This window comes from Monodon monoceros, unplaced genomic scaffold (genome assembly GCF_005190385.1).
Source record: "Monodon monoceros isolate NGI ecotype Baffin Bay Population unplaced genomic scaffold, NGI_Narwhal_1 Super_Scaffold_18, whole genome shotgun sequence".
In the NCBI taxonomy this organism is placed as follows: Eukaryota; Metazoa; Chordata; class Mammalia; order Artiodactyla; family Monodontidae; genus Monodon; species Monodon monoceros.
The window spans coordinates 146,702,962-146,730,810 of NW_021703774.1; the positions used below are offsets into that span (position 1 = coordinate 146,702,962).

The 27,849-nt window shown below is 44.2% G+C and overlaps 1 protein-coding gene across 1 annotated transcript in view; it reads right to left on the reverse strand.

The window, feature by feature from the left end:
• RIMKLA (ribosomal modification protein rimK like family member A) overlaps positions 1-12,964 on the reverse strand; it is a 28,022-nt gene extending 15,058 nt beyond the window's left edge. The window contains exon 1 of the mRNA XM_029230659.1: positions 12,683-12,964. Coding sequence (XP_029086492.1) covers positions 12,683-12,845 — 163 coding nt within the window. The 5' untranslated portion in view covers positions 12,846-12,964. The remainder of the gene's footprint in view (positions 1-12,682) is intronic.
• Between the last annotated feature and the right edge of the window lie 14,885 nt (positions 12,965-27,849).

A 27,849-nucleotide genomic window follows, 5' to 3' on the forward strand; every position in this document is an offset into this window, starting at 1 on the left:
ATGCACAACCAGTTACTTCTCTGCCCATTGACCCAGCTCCAGCATCCTTGCTAAGGGGCAACGTCACTTGTCCCATGTTCATGCCCATTTTCTTTGCTGTTTGCACCTTGTCTAAATCACCATTTCTAGAAGTAGGAGACAAGAGTCTGTTGCTCACCGTGGCATCCTTTAGCAGGAACAGCAATTCCACAGAGCCACGGCCAAGCACAGCTTGGTTTAAGGCTGGCACTTGGCAAACCTGTCAGTGACTTCTGAAGCCTTTAACCACTTAGCGATCTCTCTCCCTCTCCCCATTGATATCTCCTCTTGGGAAAGGATGGAGCTTAATGTGTCACCTTTCCTGGGATCCTTAATGTTCCCACTGCAATCTATGGGCCTTAAACCAAGGGAATGAAGTGCTGATGCAGGACCTCAAGGAGGGCAGGGCTCTGCTTGGCTGCCAGCAATGGAAGGAAAGCCCTGAACAATCAGGGGCTCGTGCCCTCAATAACAAGGGATTTCATGCGATTAAGTGCCCTAGCGCCCTCAGGCATCACCTTGACCTGGGAAGCAAGGTGGGGGGAAAGGAGCTGAGTTACTTCTGGGATATTTGGGGATCTCCCAGACTGGGATTGAGATTTACTATTTAGCCTCAAACCACTTTTTTTTAAAAACTAAAATGATCACTATGTCCCCAAACAGGTCAATAAGATCGTGAAAAAGATCAGTCCCCAAACTAGTTAGTATAATGACCAATAGCCAACCTAGTCTAAATCAACTTTTTGAAACCACAATATTTTCTCCATATTACTTCTAAAAAGAATAATATACTTTTATGGGTAATTATGTTTTTGACTCTATTATTTATATTTGGAAATATTTTAATGTATTAAAAACAAGACAGAAAAATGAGTAACTTTTCCAAAGAACTGAGCCTGTTTTTTTTCTAACCTATATATTGGATTAAATTAATTCTACAAAACTATAGACTTTTGCATTTATATGTACAACAGCAAAGAAATGCACTTAATAATACAGAGAAATAGCTTTAGAAAGAAACAAGTCATTATTGGAAAGTAGAGCTCTAAGAATTAAAACCCATTCTCAATCATTCATACCAATACAGGGAAGAAGCATGGAAAATAAAAGGTGCAGTCATCCAGATCTGAATTTGCCTAACATTTTTACTGATCATCTACTGTGTTTGAGGAACTTTGCCAAAAACATTCATATGTATTATTGCATTTAAATTAAAGGCATCTTGTTAAAAACAAAACAAAACAACATAGAGAACAGACTTGTGGTTGCCAAGGGGGAGGGAGGGAGGGAGAGGGATGGACTGGGAGTTTGGGGTTAGCAGATGCAAACTATTACATTTAGAGTAAATAAACAACAAGGTCCTACTATATAGCACAGGGAACTGTATTCAGTATCCTGGGATAAACCATAATGGAAAAGAATAAAAAAAGAATGTATATATGTGTATAACTGAGTCACTTTGCTGTACAGCAGAAATTAGCACAACATTGTAAATCAACTACGCTTCAATTAAAAAAAGAAGACATCTTGTATATGCATCCCTGCACTAGATCTGACTGTCAAAGTCTTTGCATTTACACAGAACTGATTCACAGTGGGTCCGGACCAGTGGGCAGACAACACTCATTCATGTACACACATATGCATCCCTGGCTTCACAACTAAAAAGCAAGCTTCAAAACTAAACTGGCTTCTTGTACGCTAGGAAAAAAAACCCCACAAAAACCCTTCATGTACAAAGCAAGTGGCAGAAATAAGAAAATAGCAGGACACTGTAGCAGGAGAGCAAGCAAGGACCTCACTTACGGCAGCTTTTAGGACCATTACATTTGGGCAGGATCATGTAACCATGGCTGGTAGTGAAGCTCTGAGAGTTGTTAAAAATGAATCAACACTATAAATAACGTAAGTGGATAATAATCCATTAAGTGCTGTACATTACTGTGTTGTGTTAGGAGGGAGATGTGTCATCCCAAACATGGTCTGGCTCATCTCAATCACTCTCCAGTTTTTCTCTGGTCTCTTTCTACCCTACCCCACAGCATTTTCTCATAAGGAAGTTACTTTTATTCTTACCGAGTAGATGCTATGCCACTTCTCTTTCCCTTTTAAAGGTCTTTGTTACAATGCCCAAAGAAATCTCACCTCTACCTCATTAAGACCCACAGTCATTATGTGGCCACCTTCTCTTTCCACCAACTGCTAATTTGAGGTCATTTAATTCAATTCAACCTTCACTGAACTGTTGAGATGAATCAGACATACTCTGAAGCAGGAATACAAAGATGAGCCAGGTGATCTCTGCATACCAGGAGCTTATCGTCTCCTTACAGAGAAATATATCAACATAATTTTAATTCATTCAGTCACTCAACACATATTTATTGTTTCATGCATTCATTCAGTGAAGATTTATTGAGCACCTACTTTGGGCCAAGCCCAGTGTTAGTTTGGGTTTCCCCAGAAGGACTGCTGGAGATAAGGACTGAAGTGCAAGAGGTCTATTATCACGGTGGCAATTTCAGGAAACACTGGAGGGGGAAGTAGAGAAGGCAATGCTGCAAATAAAAGGTGTGTTATGAAGTGAGTGATCACCTTGGCACCCAGGGCTTAATCTTGCCGGGCGACAATAAGAAACGGTTTAGTGCACACTCCTTGGTTACCCCACCCAAGGGGCGAGGAAGCTATCAATTTATAATATTTATATACCAACCCTGTCTTTGGTTGAGAGCTGATCGAGGGGTGTGGTGTTAATTCCCTGGTCCTTCCAGCTTGCCATGCATGTGTGGGCAAAGTGAGCTCCTGTGACCAGAGAAAGCCCTCAGGCAGAGATTCAGGTGCTGATGGTTAGACCGGTGGCGGCGGCAGTGTAGGGCAAGAGGGGAGGACGGACACAATGCCGTCAAATGGTAAGAGCAAAAGGGACACGGGAGGGCCTCTGACAGGCACTGTCTAAAAGGCTGGGCATAGGGGTTGAGGTGTGAGTGTAACAAACAATATCCCTGGAATTTAAGAAGAAAGAAAACAGACAACTGTAACTAATGTCACTGATGCTCTATGCAGAGCACCTGGGTATTAAGAAGAGTTATCAGTCTGGTTTGGGCAGGGGGTGGGGAGGTTCTAACGCAACGTGAGAACTGCTCTAGCAGGCATATATATCAGGGTACAGTGACAGCGAAGGAGGAGGGAACAGTTAGGTGATTATTTCTGAGAATCAAGGAAAGTTTCAGAGAGGAGATGCTGACTCGCAGAGCTTCTGGGCACAGAAGAAATGTGTAAAACTAATAAATGCATAATGTCTACCCTTCAGAAACAAGTCGATGGTCAAGGCATGGCAACACATAAGCACTGAGTTCTGCGACAGCTCAGGGCAAACGTATTTGCAAAGGTCTTTCAAGAAGTTGAGGACACGTGAGATGAAAGGCAGTTATGGCAAAGTAGATAAAGTCCTGGCCTCCAAGTCAGAGACTTGATTTAGTTCTGTGCTGTCATTTAACAGCTTGGCAAGACACAGAAAATGTCCCTGGGTCTCAGTTTCCTCTTCTGTAAAATGGAAGAACTTGAAAACCTTCCTCTCTCCCACACCTCACCAACACAATGCTTCCTCGCAGCCACGAAGACAAATCTCATCAGGCCCTTTTCTCTCTCAAGATTCCAGTCTCCAAGGCCATGTCACTTCCCTGGACTCTGAACCCCACCTGGCTCTGACATTGCCTTTTCTTTCTTTCTTTCTTTTTTTTTTTTTAACATTTGGGCTGCTCTGGATCTTCACTTCATTGCAGTGCACGGGCTTAGTTGCCCCAAGGCATGTGGGATCTTAGTTCCCTGACCAAGGATTGAACCTACGTCCCCTGCATTGGAAGGCAGATTCTTAACTACTGGACCACCAGGGAAGTCCCTGACATTGCCTTTTCTACTCCCACCTTGCACTCCTGCCCATCTCCCCGGTGCCCTCGGGGACTCAATCAATGGGACTCAATGGGCAGCAAATCTCCTATCCTTGAACTTTTCAGCAACTGTTCCCTTCCCCTTCTTTTTCTGAGTCTAACTGAACCCTGACTCTGCTTCCCCACCAGCCCTCCCAAGCTGTGGCTTCTCTCCCTCTCACCTGGGGTTACTGGGCCTAGAGGTAGGAGAGACATGCTTCTTCCTACTCTCATCGCAGCTTGACCAGCATCCTTCTCTCCTAAAACACCCAACGTGACTCTCATCTGACAACACCACACATCTCCCTACTTGTGCAGGTCATCTAAAGACCCCAGTCACTCCCCTGTCCTTGAAGCTTTAGCTCCAGACTCACTGACTCCCCTGTGCTGTCACAGATACTGGTGATTTCAATTCCCCATGAAGAATTCTTCCAATTCCCAGGGCCTCTCTGTTTCTTGACCTCCTTTCCTCCAAGGATCTTGTCCACCATCCCACCCCAGCCACCAGTACCAGTTACATTCTAGACTTTATGCAGTGATCATAACTCCCATCTCCAAACACCGTCTCCTATCTTTCCAGCTCACTCTATAGTACCCCAACTCCAGCCACACTTTGACGCCACCTGGAACTACCATGCATGGATCCCCCATCTTTTCACTGTCCCTCACCCGCTTCATACCCTATTTCATTTCCATAGTCAAGCACCACAACATATATCCACAAATCCTTGCACCCATTTCTTGCTTGGCTAAACCACAACCCTAGTTGGACTGATCCAACTCTGCCTACTTCATGTGCCCTCCTGTGCAACGGAGCATGTCTGAAGAAAAAATACACAAACCTGCTGACTGATCTCAAGGGCATCCTTATTGCTGCCTGCTAAGCACTGTTTCCCTAGTCCATTCACTCTCCCTCAACACCAGACATCTATTGCACACTTTCTTTTCTTGCTTCAGATCTTCACTTCTTCCTCCCTCCTCCTCATTCTCACTCTTCCTATTTCAGGGAGAAAAACTGAAGCAATCAGAAAAGAACTTTTCTATAACTTCCCACTATCACATCTACCCACCTGCACCTGTGCCAGTAGGTGACCTTCTCTATTATAATGGCTGAAGTGTCCTTGTTCCTGGCTTAGGTCAGCTCCTCGAAATAGGCACTAGATCCCAATCCCTCTCAGTCACGTAAGGCACTGCTCCAGCAAGTCACCTCTCTCTCCTACATCACCAATTTCTCTCTCTCTATTGGATCATTCACACCAGCATGCAATATTCTGTTATTTCTCCCTTCTTTAAGAAAATCCTCTCAAATCCATCTTTGAGCAATATCTTAGCTCAGGCTGCTATTACAAAATACTATAGGTTTGGTGACTTAAACAACAGACGTTTATTTCTCACAGTTATGGGGACTAGAAGTCTGATATCGGGGTGCCAGCATTATTGGGTTCTGTTCCTGGCTTGCAGACAGCAGCCTTCTTGCTATATCCTCACATGGCAAGGAGAGGGAGGGAGGGAGAGGGAGAGGGAGGGAGAGGGAGAGAGGGGGAGAGAGGGGGAGAGAGGGAGAGAGGGAGAGAGAGGGAGAGAGAGGGAGAGAGGGAGAGAGGGAGAGAGGGAGAGAGGGAGAGAGGGAGAGAGGGAGAGAGAGGTGTCAAGTTCTCTCATCTCTTCTTATAAAGGCACTAATACCATTCATGAGGGTACCACCCTCATGACCTCATCTAAACCTAATGACCTTCCAAAGGCCCCCCCTCCAAATACCATCACATTGGGCTTCAACGTATGAATTTTGGGAGAATACAATTCAGTCCGTAGCAAGTTATCAACCCATTTTTCACTTTCTCTTTATAACAAAACTCTTAAGGCAGTGTGTATATTCCCTGTTTTCCATTACTTCATTGAAACTGCTCTTATCAGAGTCACTAATGCTAAGTCCACATTCTATATCCAATGTTCAGTTCTCAGTCCTCATCTTAACTTGATTTACCAGCAATAGCTGAAACAGTCTCATCATGTCTTCCTTCTTTAAACACATTCTCCACTTGGCTTCCAGGACACCACACTCTCCAGGGTTTATTTCTTTTACTTAGGATTCTTTGCTGGTTCTTCCCCCTCTCCCCAACCACTAAACAGTGGAGTGCCCCAGAGCTCAGTCCTTGGACCTCTTTTCTGTCGACAGTCACTCCCGTGATAGGTGTATGGAGATGCTCCTACTTTTGATATCTTCAGGCCAGGGCTTTCCCCTGAATCCCAAGTTGATATGATCAACTGCCTACTTGCCATTTCCATTTGGATGTTTAATGGGTACCTTAGACTGAGACCTGATCCTCATCACCTGACCAAACCTAATCCTCTCACACACTTTCCATATGAGTAAGTGGCAAACTTTATTCTTGCAGCTGCTCAGGACAAACTTTGGAGTCCTCCTTGATCAGTCCAACGTCTACACATCCAATGTCTGATCCAGTAGGCACATTCTGACAACTCTGTCTTCAAAATATATCCAAAAATCCAGTCACTTTTCACCTCCTCCCCTGAAATCATTCTAGTCCAACAACCATCATCCATCATCTGTTACCTGAACTGCAGCAAGAAACTCCTAAGCCATCTCTCTGCTTCTGCCCTTGCTGTCATCAGTCTATTCTCAACACTGTGGCCAGTATGACCCTGTGAACATAGGGCAGGTCATGTCACCCCTCTGTTCAAAACTCTTCAGTAGATTCCCAGCTCATTCCAGAGTAAAATACAATGTCCTTCCATGACCCACAAGGCCCTATACACTGGCTCCCCCCATGACCCACAAGGCCCTATACATTGGCTCCCCCCACCCCACCTCTCTGACCACCTCTCCTAATGCTCATTAACTCTCTGCTTTGGCCACACTGGTTTCCTTGTTGTTCCCTCTTGCCTGAACCACTCTACTCCCGGATATCCAAACAGCTTGCAACCTCATCTCCTTCAGGTCTTTACTTAAACATCATGTTCTGGGTGAGGACCACTCCAGCCACCCTATCTAAAATTACAATCCCTTTCTCTGCCCCCAGAAATGTGCTACTTTTTCCTCCTTTTCCCTTCCTTATTTTTTTTCCTCCTTAGCTCTTTTCACCAAATACTAATGTGTTTTAACTTGTTTGTATTCTATCTCCCCATCTAGAAGGTAATCTCCTTCAGAGGCAGGGATTTCTGCCTGTTTTGTTCTGGTGCCTAGATCAACACCCCTCACATAGTAGGCAGTCAACAGATATTGTTGAGCAAATGCATGAATGAAATCATAGTAATGAGGGAGGCTGTGTCTGCCCTCACTCTCTGTTACATCTCCAGCACCTAGCACAGCACCTGGCCTGGCACAGAGTGGGCACCCAATTGATATTTGTGGAATGAACTAAAGGAATGAATAGGATTGTTGTGAAGATTAACTGACACATAAAAGATATTTAAGTATTAATAACAGAGTTACAGGAATGAGGAATGAAGAACCGTTATTCCTGTTCATTCCGCAATGCAAAGTAACTTAAATGTATCACTTCCTCATAGCAGGAGTCTTGAATTACATTTTTTTTTTTTTATTTATTTTTGGCTGTGTTGGGTCTTCGTTTCTGTGCGAGGGCTTTCTCTAGTTGTGGCAAGCGGGGGCCACTCTTCATCGCTGTGCGCGGGGCCTCTTACTATCTCGGCCTCACTTGTTGCGGAGCACAAGCTCCAGAGCTGCAGGCTCAGTAGTTGTGGCTCACGGGCCTAGTTGCTCCGCGGCATGTGGGATCTTCCCAGACCAGGGCTCGAACCCGTGTCCCCTGCATTGGTAGGCAGATTCTCGATAACTGTGCCACCAGGGAAGCCCCTTGAATTACTTTTTAATAGTGAAGGAACAAGTAGAACTAGATTGAGAATTTCAGATCTTGTTGGAGTTTTGTATTAAAATAATATAAAGCCCTAATAAGGTGAAGTCTCTCCAGGAAGTGGGTAAGGTGACCCACCTACCTACTGGAGGAGTGGGTGGAGTGATGTGAGGCTAGCAGTGATGTACCTGGATGTCCATGGACTCTCTGCTAATAAGGGGGATGACAAGGAGGTATGGATGGATGGAGATGACGTGGACCTCTCTGATGATGGCTGTGTCCCTTCCACCAGGCAAGCCTAACAAATTTGGTGGAGGTGTATGGTAGCAACAACAGGTGGTTCAGAAACCTATAAAGCAGGGCTTTGAGATCCACTAAGGATCCCAATCTATTGGTTCTAGAACGTTTTCCAACACAGTTCATGAGCTGTCCCTAAAAACAGCTGTTAGAAACATCAACACTTCAACCCATCCTCAGCCCTTGAGGTCAGCCCACAGTTATAAATGTGGACCCATGGGGTAAAGCGTATCCATTCAGCACTCACATGTTTGGAAACATTACATGGTTGGTGCTTCCACCTACTGACCTTTCCACTAGTGCTGGATGGTGGTTTCTTTGGATTACAGGGTGTCAGGCACAGGCCTTTAGCAGGGACTGAGGTTAAAGATCAACCTTTGTGCACAAAGGTGAGCATGGTACCCTTTTCTGCTAGTGTCTTCTAGCACAGTAATGGGAGTCCATCCTTTCTCTGTGAGGCCTCTGTTGTCTTTTGGAAGGCTGCGATAAGACCATTTCCTCATTCAAGTTTACTTAGGATTTCCCCCTACCCAAACTTTTTAAATATTACTCACCTGGTCACTACAAAGAACAAAGTGAAAGTAGTCCAGAACACCTTAACGTAAAGAACCTGACCTAGAAACTGCCCTATGGCCACCAAGGTTTTAGCTCTGAAAGTAAGGGAAGAATGCTGAATCACCCTGCTCCTAGAAGCCGAACTGTAGCACATCTTCATTTCCAGGGCAGGTTCATTTCTTCTGTCTTCGTATCTGTCCCTGAGTTTGGGACTATACTTTTTTCTTGAGACAGTTAATTGTAAAGACCTTTGGGTGGTCAAAAAACTTGATTTTCACCAGTGACTCTGCCCTCAGATAAGTAAATGTGCTCGTCACAAAAACAGTTATGTGTTCAATCATGATCTCCCAGACACAGCAGCTAACTACAGTACATCTCACATACCTGAATTAGCCTTTAAGGCACTTCACTCAGTCATCCAACAAACATCAACTGAAGGCCTACTATGTACCCGTTCCAGAGCATATATTTGAGGAATACCCAGTCATTTAGCGGGTGAGAGAAGATAAACTTTGTAAATAGATAAATTACAATAAAACACGATAAAGGCTATCTTAGAAGGTCTGTACAATGTTATTCGGCAGCAGATGGCAGAGAGAGATTCCTGGGGGCTGGGTAAGGAGTCAAGACAGACCCTATAGAGAAGAGTGACTTGAGCTGGATATGCAGGGTGAATAAAAGTTCCCCATGGGGGAGGGAGCTGGACCAGACAGGCATCTCAGGCAGAGGCAACTTCAGTGCAAGGGGCAGGGAGGTCAGTATAGGCTGAAGCATAGGGTGGAGTGGAAGAGAGGAAACAGAAAGTGCTGAGCCCAGAATTACTGAGTGTTGGTCCCAACTGCCAGCCAGCACTATGTGCCCAGACACCCTGACTGACGTTTATCAGATTAATGTGTAAAAAGAACCTAGACATATGCCTGGCACATGATAAACACTCCACGAATTTTGCTTTGAATATTACTATGTGCATTTTGGTGCCACGTTCACCACCACCTTATCCTCAGGATTGAGACAAATTAACAAATATGTGTTGAATGAATGAAGAACTTGTGGTTTCTAAGAAGGAAATGGCAATGGATAGGATTCTCATAATGCTACATCCAGCAGGAAGGTGAAGGGAAAGTGTTTTCTGCAGGATTGCTTCAGTCACCTGAAGGTCATTCACTCTTCCCAGTAGTCTCCCCCACCCAAATCTATGCTGGGTAGGGCAGACCTCTGGGTTAAAAAGAATAACCATAAAACCTTACATTTGCACAGCTTCTTCAGCTTACTTGTATTATCTAGTTTAAAATAACTGCAGTCTTTAAATCCCCAACTTTTAACCTCTTGTCTGAATCCTATTTCAGATATAACCTGAAATTCTCATCTCTGTATTTGAGTTCCCACTAGCCTCCATGGAGGGAAGACTGGCAATGAATTTAAGAAACTGGTAGGGTCACTGCCCATACCTGTCCCAAACTGACCCCTTCATCTACTCCCACACGAATCTCAAGAAAGAACAGAAAGGAGCCTGAGCAAAGGTGGTACCTTAACTTCCTAAACTATCACATTACTTTGCAACGTCACTGTCTAGCCTCAATTTAATATAATTCAGTTCAGTTCCACATCTGATGTCCTAAGGCATACTTATTCCATTACCACTGGCTGGGAATTAGGAGACCAGGTTTTTAAACTTCAGTTTGCTGCCAATTAGCTGGATGGCACTGAGCAAGTCACTTCGTTTTTTTGAGCACCAGGTTTTTCATTTGTAAAATGAAGGGGTCAGAAGGGGTGATCCTAAACTCCTTCCCAGCTCTCACAATAATTCTCAAATGGGAAATAGCATCGATGTCATTGTAACTCTTTCTCTATTTCGAAGCTAGTAAGTTCTAGAGTTTATTTCGGAGGAATACTTTGGCTCAGCAAATTACCAACAGTTTTCCACAGCTGACTCTAGAAGAAACTGGGAAGTAGACTGCATATCTTTATTCATTCAAAAATATTTCTTCAGTGCCTATTAAGGTGTGAGGCACTATTTAGACACTGTTACAGCCCTGAACAAAGCAAACGAGCTCAGTCTTCTCACGGAATTCACTTCCTTGTGTTTAATTAATCCCCCCACGCACCAAATAAATCTTTTGACTGCTTTGGACAGCAGAAACAGTGATCTAATAGGTTTGTTTTATGTGTTGTGATTTGTGTGGGGCAATCTCTGAATTAGCAAAAAAATGAAAACTGCTTCAAAAAATCCCTGTCTTCAGTTTCTCCATCGACTAGGTAAATAACTATGTAGTTTAAAAAGAAGTAACTCCTTGTTTCTGAATAGATTGAGATACATTCACACATGAATTCCAGAAAAATTTTAAGACACTAAACGAAAGGGGTGAAATGTTTCCTGCAGCATTAGAATTTAATTTTCTCTTTTCCTATGACTGATTCTTTAACATGGGGTTTTAGATACAAAACAAACAGCATTTCTCTTCTCCTTCACAGAATGCATGATGGGTCTACAAAAAGGAACATGATGTGGAATGATGTGACTGTATCTCAATAAAGGCATCTTTATAGGCTGTAAAACAAATAAATAAAGAGCAAACTCTTGGTGTGGAAAGATGTATATACTAGATTTAGATCAGTAAAATATAACAGATTACTCCATTTAAGTATGGTACTGATGCAGAATTTTAGAGCTGGAGGAACCCTAACCCTTAGTTTTATAAATGAGAAACCTGAGATTCAAAGACATAAAGTGACTTGGCCAAGGCAAAGCCAAGATACTCATTAGCAACAAAGTTGTGATAAGAATCCAATTCTACTGATTCTCTGTCCAAGAATTAGTTCTATATTAACTAACTGAGAGTTTTAGCAAATCAAGACTAGAGAGATTGTGCCCTTTATGGCTGACAGCCATTGTTTTAGACTAAATGTATGATACCTGATGTCTGTAGTATATTTCTCCAACAGACTATACAATCTGATATTACTTATGAAGGGTTTAGATAAATTTATAGAGGAAGCATCTGGGACAGATATGTTCTACTTAGAAACAGGTCATATTCAAAATCTCATTTCTAAAAAGCCTGTTCAGAATTTGGAACCCCTTTCCCCTGCCAAAGAAAAGTAACAAATTGTGAGTTAATTTAACCAGGCATGATTGAAATAATACGAATGGTATTCCAAGAAGCACTCTCACTGGGCCCAAAGCCCCTTGAGTCCTGGACCCCCCTGAAGTGACTGGATACCTCCAGACTGGAGGCTGGGGAGACTCAAAACTGCAGGCCAAGGGGAGGTTCCTAAGCCAGGATTCCTAAGTCAGAGACTGTCTGTGTTGGGATAATTAAGAATATCTAAAAACATACGTAACCTCTTGAGGTCATGGTCACAGATGATAACCATGTCTTACCCCAAAAAATCTCTTGGACACAGCAGTGGAGAAATCGGTGAGGCCAGAATGGTCTGTACCTGAAATCTTGGCTTTTCTGGAATCGTAATTGAGTACTTTCAGGGAGGAGGATGAGTTTAAAGAAAACCCATCAAAGGTCTTCTCTCCCACTTTACCCTCAAGAGGTGACTCCAATCTTTCTCAGATTTCTCCCCATCTGCAGGTTCCTAGCTTGGGAATAATATTCTATGTAGCGCATTAATGATGCTTAGACACTCTTGGAAAACTTTTAAAAACATTCATCCTAATGGCAATTTTGTAAATTTAGTGTGGGCTTCTATAAATCTAAACTGACAGCGTATCAATGGGAGCACAATTGGCTAATTTGGGGTTAGCTTGATTTTCTTCGGACCTCCAGGAGACTTCAGGTGAATTTGAGTTCCTTCCAAACTAAGTCTCCTAAGTGAATTAAATCCTGTTCTCAAATCTTGGCCTCAGGGCAGATGCTGGTAGTCAAAGAAGCTCTCAAGGTTAGGGGCTTTCTCTAACCCAAAGAGGTCTCTCAGGGGACAGCGGCAGGTTTGGAGGCCCGGAAGGAGATTTGGCCCGGGAGGGCCCGGTGCGCACGCCCACCCGCTGGCTCTCGGAGATCCCGGAGCGCCTCCCTGCCCTCCCGGGCCCGCCTAGCTCACCGAGGTTGCCGCCGACGATGGTGACGGCGATCTGGTCCATGAGCACCGCCCGGAAGCGCACGTCCTGCTCGGAGCAGCGCTGCCTCAGGGCGCGCAAGATCTGCACCTGAGGGTAGTCCTCGCGGATGCGCCGGTCCGTCAGGAACCAGAGCTGGGAGCACATGGCGGCCAGGACGGCGGCGCCCGGCGGGGCGCGGGCCCCCTCGGCGCCCCGGGCCGCTCGCTCTGGCTGGCGGGCGGCCGGCGTCCCGGGCGAGCGCGCGCCGCGGCTCCACTCCCGCCGGTGCGCCAGGCGCCTCTGCAGCCCTGACCCAGCGAATCTGCCCGGCCACTCAGCGCCGCCGCCGATCCCGGCCAGCCAATCAGCGCGCGGCGGCGGGCGCGGGCCGGCCGCGGGGCCAGCTGCAGAGGCGGCCGCGGCGGGGCCCAAGCTTGCTGCGGCCGGGAGAAGAGACCCGGGTGGGGTTAGCGGCCCCGGGAAGCCCCGAGCGAGGAGTGCGGCGGGGAGGCTGAGGGAGGGCATCCCTGTCCCGCGCTGGACCCCGGCGGGCGTGGCGCTGCCGGCCGGGGTGGGGCGGCCGGAGCGGGAGGGGCTAGGGCGGCGACCCAGTGAAGCCGAGAGGGTGTCCGGGCTGATGGCATAGTGGTCAGCAGCGGGCAGCGGGATGCTTCCCAAAGGCCGTCCCGAGCACCCGGGGGCTGGGAGCATCGGCGTCCCCCTACAGAGCCTGGGGCAGGGCCTCGGGGACGTCCCAAAGGAGACTCCGGGGCCTGGCGAAGGTCACACAGCTAGGACTCCAGGTGGACCCTGGCCTTGGAATGCTCTGCCCAAATCCTGGCCTGGAGCTGGAGTGGGGATTGAGGGTTCAGATAATTTGAAGGTGCGTTTCTCAGGGTCTCAGGTTTTCTTTCACTGGACACCCCCTACCAGGATTCAGCGGTTCTGGGCCTGCACAACCTCAATGTGAAGAAAATAGACTCCTTTTAGTTAGAAGGACCACCAGCTGGTCTTCCCCTATCCCCCCAGCCCGTACAACTGAGTCATCTTTAAACACTGTCCTTGGTCCTAGCCAATCGCAAATTCTGCCAGCAAACAACTATGTTTGAATCCAGACTTTCCTCTCTAAATAACTGAAAGACTGAAGTTAGCCATCTTTGGAGATTGCATTTGCTCTTCTGGCTCATTAAAATATTTGTCTTTTTTTTTTTTTTTTGGCTTAGGGGGGCAAGAGGAATTTCAAAGCAGGCCAAACAATAATTTAGAAAAGGGGTAAGATATCTCAGGTAAGGTATAGGCTTCACTATATATATTTTGCAGGTGTGTGCATTTACCCACTTGATGTGCCATTGGAAAAATTCTGTCTAAATGGAATTTCAAAAATTAATTATTTTTCCAGCACTGTTAAGTAAATCTTTTTGTGTTGCAAAATACCCGCCCCCCCATGAATGTATTTTCTTAAAGTAACAGTAACCTAGTGCCCTATGACTTAGTAACTTTCAAAACTATCTTCTAACCACAGATCAACTTGGGCACTAGAGGCTCTATCTTGTACCTTGACCATTTCCTTCATGTCCTATGGTATATATTTTGTACATCCTGATGCTTTCTACTTGCTTTTGCAGGATCATAATACATAGGATGTCTATAAGATGATCAGAACCATAGCTGTCTGGAACGATAATTTGTATATAAGAGTCACTAAATTTAGAAGTTGCTTACAATCCATTTTCATAGTCATCTTCATAAGTCGAGAATGTTTAATTCATACGCAGATGGATGCCAAGATTCCCAAAACCCAAGCTTGAGGAGAACAGGATCTGGGGATCCAGATGTTGTGATCACTTCTTCACTGTCTTTGCTCACCCTCCCTAGAAGGTTGCTAACACCGCTGTGATCTCCCTTTTCTAGGATGGGTGATAAGTGAGAACCTGGGACAGTGGCATATCCAGTTAGGACATAGCTAAACTTATGTTGGTATGTTTTGTTCTATTATCAAAATTATCAAGCACAGAGGTAACTGCCCCAGATTTGGGTTATTTTCTAAGATGTATTACCTTATATAATATTTCTCCATAGATGACTCCCAAATTCAGTCCCCTGACCAGGGATCAAACCCACGCCCCCTGCAGTGGAAGCACAGAGTCTTACCACTGGACTGCCAGGGAAGTCCCCAAATTCAATTTTAACCCTGATGCCTCCTGAGCTTCAACAATATAGAAACATGCTGTCCTGCCATCACCTCAATGTCCCTAGAGCTAAACTCATTCTTTTCCCCTTCATTCCAGATTCAGCTGTCTTAAACAATAAGGAAAATGTATTATCTCATGTAACAAGAAATCCAGGTAGGTCAGTTCTAAAGTTTATTCATTTAACAGCTCAGTAAATTTATCAGGGACCCAAATTCTTTCCATCTTTTCACTCTGACTACCTTAGGCCAGTGCCCCTCATAGTTACAAAATGGCTGCCATAATTTCAGCTGCCACGTGCATACACACAATGTCCAGCGGAAGTAGAGAAACTGTTTCTTTCCCTGTGTCTCTATTTATTAGCAAGGAAAACCTGTCTCAGAAGACCGCAAGCAGGCTTCTCACACTCTCCCACATCTAAACCAGTCACCAGCAGAGAGTAAGAAGCCATCATGAGTGGCTTAATGTAATCATGATTTACCCACTGTGGCTGGGAATTGGAATCCCACCAAGCACATGTACAGTTAAGTGAACACCTGGGCAAGATTGGGGTTCTCTTAGGAATAAAGGGAGAATAGATGTTGGGAGGACAAACACTGGTGTTTGATACAGATGGCAATAAGGTAAGGCAATAAGGCTGTGGTAACAAGTGATTCCAAAGTGGCTTACAACAACAAAGTTTTATTTCTTGAAATACTGTACATGCCCATAACAGGTCAGTTTGGCATATTTGAGGTTGTCTTCATGCCAGGACCCAGGCTGGTAGCGTAACCTTTTTCTGGAATAATGTTGGTCTCGTGGAAGGGGGAAAATGATCACGGTGAATCACACGCTGGTTCTTAATGCTTCTGCCTGGAACTTTTACATGCTAGAGCTTGCATTTTCTCGGTCAGAGCAAGTTCACCTGGCCAAGTCTGACATTAGTAGGGTAGCAAAGTATTATCCTTTCCTGGCAAGGGCAACAAAAATTTGTGAAAAACTATAACTGACAATACAGTCTGCCACACTCAAGGATGAGAAATAGCCAAATCCTACTCTGCTAATCGTGTCTCCTTCCTTTAGGGTTCCCAGGGGAACTATATAAAAGAAAGAAATTGGAATAGAAACCAAAGGATCATTTTATTCATAACTGAGCTAGCACCCAATAACCTCTAGAGCAGAACTGTGCCAAAAGACTGAATCATATGGCTTATGTGTAAGGCTGAAGTGAAGCTTCGTAATTCCCTGCTCCGCCTCCACCCTCTAGATTTTGGGACTGTCATGCATAGGCATGCCTGTGGAAAGAGGGGAGAAGATGATCAGATCTGTGAGCAGACCAGCTTTACTCAACCAAGTGAGAGTCAAATGGAAACTGGGCTGGTCCTACCTGGAGCAAGTGCTCCTGACCATGTGCCCTTTCAACACAAAGTGACCCAACCACCAGTAAAATGTGAACTCGTTAGTGTCCTGGGCTCTGACCAATCAGATTAAAAACTTCTTCCTTCTGAAGGTAGCCAGTCAGAGGCCAGGGCAGAGGAAAAGGGAATTCCTTCCTATGTTCTCACATTCTCAATTTTGTTCTCTCTTAATCCATTAGGAAGAGGGGTATAAAAGTCTTTTGCCAAACAAATGAACATGCCTTGTCTATTTGCCTCCTCATCTAGACTGTAAGCCTCTCGAGAACAAGGGCCAATGCATCGTGCATCACTGTTTCCACATATGGTAGGTACTCAAGTATCTGTTGATAAAGTTAGGACTGTCGTGTAAAAGACATCACTGTGGACTTCCCTAGTGGCGCAGTGGTTGGGAGTCCACTTGCCGATGCAGGGGACACGGGTTTGTGCCCCGGTCCGGGAGGATCCCACGTGCCGCGGAGCAGCTGGGCCCGTGGGCCATGGCTGCTGGGCCTGCGCGTCCGGAGCCTGTGCTCTGCAGCGGGAGAGGCCACAGCAGTGGGAGGCCTGCGTACTGCAAAAAAAAAAAAAAAAAAAAGACATCACGCAATTTCAGTTGAGAAAACTGTGGTCAGTTACAGATATACTAGGTTTTTGTAACCTGGGATTCTGGGGCCCTATTTCTTATCTTACTTCCAACCTTCTATATATTGGCACAAAAGGGTACTGACATGTGGGTCTGGACAGTGGAAAGAAAGTGAAAGTCTTTGTAAATATTACACGTGACCCCAAGCAGATTGATATGTCAAGTTAGAAGATCAAAATTCAATTGACCTCAATAAATTAGAAAAATGGTCATCAATAACAGGTTAAAGTGCACTAGGATAAATGGAAAGTGGTACATTGAAGGAGCAAAAGAAGCATCACACATGCATAGGTTAAAGAGAGAAAAACTGGCCATGCAGGAATGTGGCCAAGAAAGACCTGATAGTTGTGGCAAACCAATAACAGAATGAATAGAAAAATGGTGGGCTATATTAACAGAAGTCTACAAGGCCAAATTCATCTTCATATCCCTGGGACCTAGCACGGTGCCCGGCACACTGCATATTGATAAATAGTTATTGAAAAAAATTGTGTGGCTTTGGTCAGATTGTTCATGCTATTCTGTCCCTCCAAAAGCCTTTGCATGATCAATGCCTATCCACTCTTCAAGACCCAGCTCAGATACAATTCTAACATGTTATCTTTCCTAAAATTTACCTTACCCTCACCTAGAGGAAAGCTCTCCATTTCTGAATCCTCATAAGCAGTTAATAACTGCTAGCTTACATTAATTATAATTAATATGTATTTAATTATAATTATGAAATATAATTTATTCTAGTCATGGGCTCTCAGTAATTATTGGGTGAATGGTAACTCTCAGATTATGAAAATCCAATATACATAATTTCAAAATTATAGAATTAATGACTAAAGGAAGCGGTCTGAAATTCTAGAATTTTGCGTTACTGGCACTGACTCTCTCACTTTCCTTGGTCTAGTAATCCAGATGTCTGCTTTTCCCTCATCCTCTTATTCAAGCTCCCACCCCTTATTCCCTCTCACACCAGGGTCTTAAGGAACAAGGCAGAATTTACTGAAGGGGAGACACGATGTACATCTTGTACACTGCAGTAATTCACTTGAAAATACCCTACAACACACCTCTTTTTTTTTTTTTTATAGCGGTACGCGGGCCTCTCACTGTTGTGGCCTCTCCCGTTGCGGAGCACAGGCTCCGGACACGCAGGCCCAGCGGCCATGGCTCACGGGCCCAGCCGCTCCGCGGCATGTGGGATCTTCCCGGACCGGGGCACCCCTGCATCGGCAGGTGGACTCTCAACCACTGCGCCACCAGGGAAGCCCAACACACCTCTTTTTTCAGAGTACTCTCTGCTTCTGCCAGTATGGATCTTTTTCCACTCCACTCCCCAGCCTCCAGTCTTGTTGCTCTTAACTTCCCTTCCCAGAGTCCTATGCAGATTCCTCAACCTTTCGTTATTGGGAGGAATGCATTTTACCCCAGCTCTACTTCCAAACTTTCACCCCTTATGAATTACTGTTTAGCAAAACAGGCCTTTCAATTAACAGATCCATCTTCTTCAGGAAATAGAGGGGGATTATAAATAATTTTTCCCTGTTGCAGATATAATTAACACAAAATGACTAAATGGGGTTAGTCAATGAAGTCTTCATTGGAAGCTTGTTGGAGTCAGCTTTTGAAGATGACAGTAGATACAGCTTTGCAGGGCAGAGTGCAAGGAAGACATTCAGGTGGTTGCTAGCTGCTGTCTGGCTCTGGATGAGCTAGGCTCTCAGAACCAGGTAGAAGTTTCTAGTTTTCAAGGGGCTTTCCCTATAGCTCTTGAGACAAGGCTGCGTAATTGCTTATCTTGCTCTCTGCCAGCCTTAGCCTCACTCAGCTATAATCATTAAAGATAGATGTTTGTTGTCTCAGTCTTTCCTAGTTCCTTAGCCATATCTGACAAGTCAAGAATTGTATTAGAAGCCTCAGCACTATCTTTCCTTTCCTCTCATGTTACGATACAGGCTATGCTGCTGTAACAAAGAGACTCTACAAGGAATTTATTTCTCTCTCACTTAATATCCAGTAAGGTGGATGTCCGGCATGAAAAGGTAGCTTTTTCCCCTTGTTCAACCTGGGACCCAGGTTCCTTTCATCTTAGTGTGTTACCTGCTCCAGCAGTGTGGTCATTGTTGGCATGGTCGAGGCTGGCTTTATTAACCACACCTGTGTTCCAGACTTCTGGAAGGAGCAAGAAAAAGTGGAGACAAGTAGCTTCCTTGTAATGATGTAACATGAACATTATACTCCTAACTTTCATTTACATCCCAAGAACTTGGTCACATGGTCACATCTACTGCAAGGGAGGCTGGAGAATATATTCTTTAATTGGACAGATATGTGCCCACCTAAAACTCAGTGGAGGGAAGAAGGGGTTCTATTACTAAAGGGAAGAGGAACTGGAGGTGGGGATGATGAGTGGTTTCCACCATAGCTCCTTATCCCTGTGTGAGATAAACTTCTTAGCATGGCATAAGTGACCCTATGGACCTTCGGCTCTCCGCTCTAATAGTATAGAATTCCTTGAACTGCCCTGAATACGGTTTTGTGTGTTTCACCTCTGTGACTGTTCATGGTAAATCTTGCTTGCCTTTCTTTGCCTGCTACAACCAGCTCAAGCAGCATCTTCTCCAAGAAGCCTTCTAAACCTTAGTTTGGCATAAGTGAACCTTCTTTGTGTACTCATAGCGCACTATGCATTCCTCTCCTTTGGCACTTGTCAAATTCCCCCACTATCAGCACAAGCTTGAAATCATCTCTTTATGGCTCCGTCTCCATCTAGACTGTAAAGCAACTTGAGAGCAAATATGCTCTGTCTCAGACTTATTTGTATCCTTAGTACCTAACTGTGCTAAATTCCTTTTGCCCACCAGTGGGGAAAATAACTTGCACTATCGCCTGACCCCCTGCATGCCCACTGAGTTGTGGCTTTCATCTGTAATGGCCAGACTGTATACGTGGGCATTCTTTCCATTTGGATGGAAGCACTAGCCTGAAACCCCTGCTGATCTAGGATACTGATCCTCTTGCTAGGTTTTGTGAATTCCTGCCTCTGGGGGGCCTAAGACCTGTTTTGTTACACCCTAGGGGCTGACTGCTAACCCAGAACCAGGGCATGACACAGCCATGGCTAGGTCAGTTTCCCCCAGTTCTGCTCCTAGTGGGCTCTGGCTATTTCCCCCTTATCACTGGTTCATCCTGCTAAGGCTTTATCACGCCTGACCTATGAATGAATTTGCCAATGTTAGGATTAATAAGTATTGTTGATACCTTGTGTTTGAAGCTAACTGGTCCAAGATGGGAATGGATTCTCAGATTTGTGGCATATCACTGACACAAAATGCAATTTGTATAGGCTTTCTTTAGATGAAGATATAGATATATCTTAAAACATATGTATCTTAAAATATATGTACCTGTAAAATATGAATATTTGAGTATGCAAAACCAGTATATTGACAGGGATACTCATTTGGCAAATATTCTTTATTTCACAAAAGGATTGACCAGTCTTAGGAATTAATCTCTCTCTTTTTTTGGTATAACTTTAGTCATTGTTCAGTGAGGCAGCTTATGTCTGTCCTGGAGAAAGCTCCATGTGCACTTGAAAAGAATGTGTAGTCTATTGCTTTTGGATGGAAAGTTCTGCAGATATCTATTAAGTCTATCTGTTCTAATATGTCATTTAAGGTCACTGTTTCCTTATTGATTTTTCTGGCCATTGATGTAAGTGGGTGTTAAAAGTCCGCTACTATTATTATGTTACTGTCAATTTTTTTCTTTATGTTTGTTAATATCTGCTGTGTGTATCTAGGTGCTCCTATGTTGAGTGCATATTTACAATTGTTATATCTTTTTGTTGGATTGATCTCTTTACCATTATGTAATGTCCTTCTTTGTCTTTTGTGACAATCTTTGTTTTAAAGTCTATTTTGTCTGATATCAGTATTGCCACCCCAGATTTCTTTTTGTTTCCATTTTCATGGAATACATTTTCCATCCTCTCACTTTCAGTCTTTGTGTGTCTTTAGACCTGAAGTGAGTCTCTTGTAGGCAGCATATACATGGGTCTTGTTTTGTTTTTGTTTGTTTGTTTTAATCCATTCAGCCATGCTATGTCTTTTGATTGGAGCATTTAGTCCATTTACGTGTAAAGTAATTATTGATGGGTATGCACTTCTTGCCATTTTGTTAACTGTTTTCTGTTTGTTTTTGTAGTTCTTTTTTGTTCCTTTCTTCTTGTTTTGCTCTCTTCCCTTGTGATTTGATGACTGTAGTCTCTATTGTTATGTTTGGGTTCCTTTCTCCTTTTTTTGTGTGTATCTATCATAGATTTTTTTTTTTTCTTTTGCGGTATGCGGGCCTCTCACTGTTGTGGCCTCTCCCGTTGTGGAGCACAGGCTCTGGACGCGCAGGCTCAGCGGCCATGCTTCCCGGGCCCAGCCGCTCCGTGGCACGTGGGATCTTCCCGGACCGGGGCACGAACCCGCGTCCCCTGCATCGGCAGGCGGACACTCAACCACTGCGCCACCAGGGAAGCCCTATCATAGATTTTTGATCTGTGGTTACCATGAGGTTTATATATAACATCCCATATATATGTGATTATATTAAGTTGATAATCCCTCAAGTTTGAATGCATTCTAACAACCCTGCATTTTTACCCCTTGCCCCACATTTAATGTTTTTGACTTCATATTTTACATCTTTTTGTTTGTGTATCCCTGAACTACTTATTGTGGATATAGATGATTTTACTACTTTTGTTTTAACCTTCTGACTAGCTCTATAATTGGTTGATCTACTACCTTTACTGTATATTTGCCTTTACCAATGAGATTTTTCCTTTCTAAATTTTCATGTTTCTACTTTTGGCCTTTTTATTTCCACTTAGAGAAATACCTTTAACATTTCTTGTAAAACCAGTTTAGTGGTGCTGAACTCTTTTAGCTTTTGCTTGTCTGTAAAACTCTTTATCTCATCTTCAAATCTGAATGATAGCCTTGCCAGGTAGAGTATTCCTGGTTGTAAGTTTTTCCATTTCATCACTTTGAATATATTGTGCCACTCCCGTCTTGCCTACACAGGTTCTGCTGAAAAGTCAGCTGGTAGACTTATGGTAGTTCCCTTGTATGTAACTAGTTGCCTTTCCCTTTCTGCTTTTCACATTCTCTCTTTATCTTTTGCCATGTTAATTACAATGTGTCTTGGTGTGGATCTCTTTGGATTCTTCTTACTTGGGACTCTTTGATTCTGGACCTGGATACCTGTTTCCTTTCTCAGGTTAGGGAAGTTTTCAGCTATTATCTTTTCAAATAAGTTCTCTACCCCTTTCTCTTTCTTTTCTCCTTCTGGTATCCCTATAATGCAAATGTTAGCATATTTGATGTCTTCTCAGAGGTCGCTTAAACTATCCTCATTTTTTAAATTCTTTTTTCTGTTCAGCTTGGGTGATTTCCGTTACTCTGTATTATCTAATCTACTATTGTTTCCTTCTAGTATATTTTTTATTTTAGTTATGTATTCTTTGTCTGTGGTTCTTTTTTGTATTTTATAACTCTTTAACCTTTTCACTGTGTTCATCCATTCTTCTCCTGAGTTCATTGAGCATCTTTATGATCATCACCTTGAACTCTTTATTGGGTAGATTGCTTATCTTCATCCACTACACTTAGTTCTTCTTCTGGGGTTTTATTTTATTCCTTCATTTGGAACATATTCTTCTATCACCTCATTTTGTCTAATTCTGTTTTTATTTCTATGTATCAGGTAGGTTGGTTTTGTTTCCCAATCTTGAAGAAGTGGCTCTTTGTAGGTGACATCCTTTGGAGTCCAGTGGCACTGCCCCTCTGATGACCAGAGCTATATGCTCTAGGGGTGCCCTCTGTGTGGGCTGCATAGGCCCTTCTATTGTAAAAGGGTCAACTACTGTGGGCATATTGGTAAATACCATATTGGGCATATTGGCCTGGCTGGTGGCCAGGTCCTGCCTCATGCAGAGGCTGCCAGCCCACTGGTAGGCAGGGCTGGGTCCTGGGGCAGCTGGTTGTGCAGCTCACAGGGTCCCAGGACTGGTGCCAACTGGCTGGTAGGCAGATGAGCCCCTAGTGCTAATAAGGGAGAGGGAAGACTCCAAAATGGCACTTTCCAGCACCAGTGTCTTCATGGTAGAATGAGCTACCCAAAATGACTGCCACCAACATCTCTGTCCCCAGGGGGAGTCACAATTGCTTCCTGATTCTCCTGGAGGCTCTCTAGGATCAGCAATTTGGTCTGACCCAGGCTCCTTTCAAGATCCAGGCTCTATACTGGATCTTGGAGCGTGAGATTTTGTGGGAGCCCTTTAAGAGTGGAGTCTTTGTTTCCCACAGCCCTCTGGGTCTCCCATATGCAGGCCCCCTTTAAAGCCAGACATTCTGGGGAGGTCATCATCCCAGTGCAGGACCCCAGGGCTGGAGAGCGTGATGTGGGGCTTGGATCCCTTGCTCCTTGGGGAGAATCTCTACAGTTGTGATTATCCTCCCATTTGTGGTTCACCTACCTGAGTCTTGACTATACTGTACCTCCATCCCTCCTACCTGTCTCATTGTGGTTCTTTCTTTATAGCTTTAGTTGTGGAAAACCTTTTCTGCTAGTCTTCAGGTCATTCTCATTGATAGTTGCTCTATACATTGTTGTAATTTTGGTGTGCTCATGGAAGGAGGTGAGTCAGGGTCTTCCTACTCTGCCATCTTGGCCACACCCCCTCTAGTGTTCTTGATGAGATGAAGATGTATTGGCAATTTGTAATGAATTGAAGCGAAGTTCCCGGCTTCAAAAGGTCACTTAAGAGTTAGAGATAGCTGCATAGCTCAAGTGCTCAGAGCCCTTCCAAGTTTCACTGCCTGTATTAGTTAGAAGTCATTCATTTACAAATGTCAGAAATACAGTTTAAACTAGTATAAGCAAAAAGGGAATGTACTGGCTTTCAGTCCTTGGAAGTGTAGGAATGGACTTCAGCCACAACTAGATAGATCTAGGGACTAATATACATTTTCCAAGTTGGTCTTTCTCACTCTTTCAACCCCTTTCCCCTCCATTCCCTCTCTCTCTCAATCTCTCCCTCTCTCTCTCTCTCTCTCTCTCTCTCTCTCTCTCTCTCTCCCTCTCCCTCTCTTGCTCTCATTCTCACTCTCACTCTTCTTTCTGTGTGTTGATCCCATTCTCTTCCACAAGAGATACCTTCTTCGACCTGGCAGGGAAGTTAGACCACTTCACATTCTCAATGTGCTTTATGTGGAAGACCAGGTGCATTTTTTTCTACCTCTAAACGAAAAGAATCCCAGAAGAATTTTGATCGGCCTACCCCTGGACCAGTCATTCTGGCCAAGGCTATGTGGTACCTTGGTTGGCTGGGCCCTATGGCTGTGAAGCAGGATGGTGTGATTAGCAGCTTCACCAGGCTCACACAGTTTGTGTGGGTTTGGGCAGACAAAACAAGACATACCCACCATGCTCTCCCGTCTAAGGCCTGAGAGTCCCCAGTAAATATCTTACGTGTCCCCACCAAACAGCCCAGGCTTTATTTCATACTTTTGCTTGCTTCTACTCTTACTGCTCCACACTGACCAGTACTTGCCTTCTGTGTGGATTCCTGCTCCATGATTCCCTTGGACTGCCACTTAACACTGATACCACCTAGCTGGACCGCTGTTGGCCACTCTGCTGCTCAGGCCAATGCTTGTGCTGCGTTTTTTTCCTGGACCTCTCTCCTCTCAGTGCTCTATTTGGACATGTGCCCATGAGCTTCTCAGTTGTTCTGACAGGGACCAGTACATACGGTTGTGCAATCATTCACAGTTGTGAGGGTTGTTTGGTGCACAAGGGCACACATGGGGACTAAAATCTAGCATGAAATGCAGTTCACTACGCTAAAGTTGTACACCCTCCCACATGTACTCCAAGAGGAAGAAACACTTTTTCTACTTGTACAGGGGTACCAATCCATGCTCCCAGAAGCTGTGACTTCCCCCAGATGACTTTTTCTAATTCAGATGAAGGCTCCCTAAGGGCTAGCAGTAGTGAAGATCTTGCTGTTTCCTTTGAAAAGGAAAGGAACAGCTCCTTCTCATCTGTTTGCTATTGTATCAGAGGGATGCCACTACCATAAACATAAGGCTGGGAGAACAGCAAGGATCACAGGTTCCCTACCCCACCATCTAGCTATAACATCCTCACATGCCCTCCCAATATGCCAGAGCAAAAAATAATGAAAGACTGTCACAAATGTGACAGCATTATCAAAAGCATGCAGAAATCAGCTATGTAAATGGAAAGCCTGTTGGGTTCTCTGTTTTATGAAATTGGCAAATTATTCATCAAGATAGAAAAGAAAAACAAAGAAAAACTATGAGAATCGTCTCACAGAGATACTAACCATTACCATGCCCAAGTAACCCGTGTTCGCGTTTAATCACACAGATTGTGATGGCTCTCACAGGCAGGTCTTTTAGTGTTACCTGCAGCCTTAAACCTGCCCCTCTCCCTCCTCCCCAGAACTTATGCAAGACACCAATGGGCAGTAGCTGGGTCTGGACACGTTTGGGTAATAGCCACCATGTTGGTTCTACAACTACCATGCTGACCAGTCCTGCTGCCTGTGGCTGGTCACACCACACCATTTCATGATGAATGCTCTCCTAGGAATCCGGAGTCCTGCCTACAATTTGCCCCTGTCAACTCTCCCCCTGCCTGTTTTCCCCATCTCTTCAGACATACCTATACATGAATCGTGGATACGGTTTGAGTTCTTTCCCTAGAAGTCTTCTCAACAGGCAAAACAGAGAGTGCAGTAGAAAACTGGAAGAGTTGTTATCTCACTATACTCCAGCAATATCCAAATCCCAGTTACATCCCAGTAGGCACTACCTTCAATAGCAATAGAAGAGAATGTGGCTACTGGTGTCACGTGGTATGTCCTTTGGACCAGTGACTCAGTGAAATCAAAGGTGGTCAAACACATCTGCACATTTCTCAATCTGTGTCTCTCATACTCCTCCCCTATGATTCTATTTTTCTGCAGAAGGACATGAAACTGAAGGAGTAGGGGTGCTTCCTAATCTGCCACCCAGAGACATTCTTTTGTATTCCTTTTGTGTTATCATCAATAAAACTAGATGGGGTTCTAGCCGAGGATAGCACAGGGTAAGAGGGAGGTGTGGAAGGGATGTGTCCTGAGGAGTTCCTGACTACAGCAAAGAGGATTAGAAGGACCTAATGTAGAGATAGCGAGAACAGTGAAGTAGATGCCCCTAACCATGGGAGCTTAGCTCTGACTGATCAGATTAAAGGAAATAAAAGAAAAGATAATTTCAGCAATGGAAATGAAACAACTTTGGATAATTGGCTTTCAAACTGATCTGCCAACCGAGAGTCAGTCCTGTACCTGCTGAGCTAAATTCTTGGTAAAAAACAAGAGTTAGATGACTCACACCCATTACTTGGAAAAATTAATAGTGTCCCTTCTTGCCTGGGAAGCTGACATCATACTATCAGTGTGTGGTATTTATTTTGTCACGTCTTGCTGAAGCCTTCCGATTTTATTTGTTTTAATCATGAAGCCAGCTACAGGTTCCTAGGAACGGTTGTTATTTGACAGCATCATATAAGTTAGTCATGTTCAGTGGAAGTGAATGTACTGTACACAGCAGAGTTCAGGTTGAATATAGAGGAGGCAGCACAGGTAGTAGGAAAAAAACACTGAACTAGGGGACCCAAGTTCTTGTCCTGCCTAGCACTGCTAACTAGCCAGCAGTGTGACATTAGGAAAGTCGCTTAAACATCACTAGCCTTAAGTGTAAAGTGAAGGGTTTAAAATTAGATAACCTATTATTTAAATTAACTAACTTCTAAGGCCAGCTCTAAAATGCTAATTCCATAGTCTCATTGGAAGTGGCACAAGGTGTTCAAGAAACTCATAGACAAACACCTGGATCAAGCGCAAATTAGCTGAACTGAGCCAACTACCAAGAGGAAACAAACCCACGCTGGTGAAGACCAGAGGTGTAGCTACAAAGTCCACACTTGTTTTCCAGGAAGGTGTGTGATGGCTGGGCACAGGGGCATGACAGATAGTACTGTGAAATAATTTAATCATGGGCTCACTAAATGTTCCTTTCAATCTAGGTATGAGACTTGAGATACAACTAAATGTTTCCCATGACTTGCTATGTATATATATTTTTTGGCCTGATATCACATCTCAAGGGAAATATATCCAAAAAGACCTACTCACCCAGTAAAGTTCTTTGTGGTACCTATAGAGGCTGTGTACAAATAACAGATAAGTGGTAATGCTAGCATAAAGAATTATGTTGTGGCCATTCTGGTTGTATCAAAATGTGGCCCAAAGGTTAGCGGGACCTCCTGACCTTGCTTGATCTACAGTATTGTTCATATTCACAAGATACAATGTGTACTTTGTTGATGGCACAGCTTAGATTCTGTGTGCCCTCTTAGTTGTCTATGAGAATAGGAGAAAGGGCCCTAGCTTACAGGAGATATGGCTTAGTCTAGGTGTGGGCAATACACATCACATACCCAGAGACTGCAGACAAGACAAATGAGATGCTTAGAAAGTCTTTCTGAATACCACCATTTCCAGAAGACAGTCACAGTCTACATACCAAGTCTTATGTCCCAATACAAGAGTCCTGAGTCAAGGCATCCTACTGCAATCACTTGCTTTCAGTATACCATGGCCATGGCTTCCCTGGGGAGTACTACCCCAAAACTTAGTCCTTCTGGGGGTGATTGATAACACTTCTCTTTTCCATACAAGTTCTGAACCACCTAATAAACAAGACAGGAGCTGGCACATGGAGGACAAATTAATGTTTATTTTCAATGTATTAGAGAATGTGACTTAGATGTGAGAGTCAAGCTGTCTTCTTAATCGTGAACCTCAGGGTCAGACAGACTTACCACCTGGTCAGAGA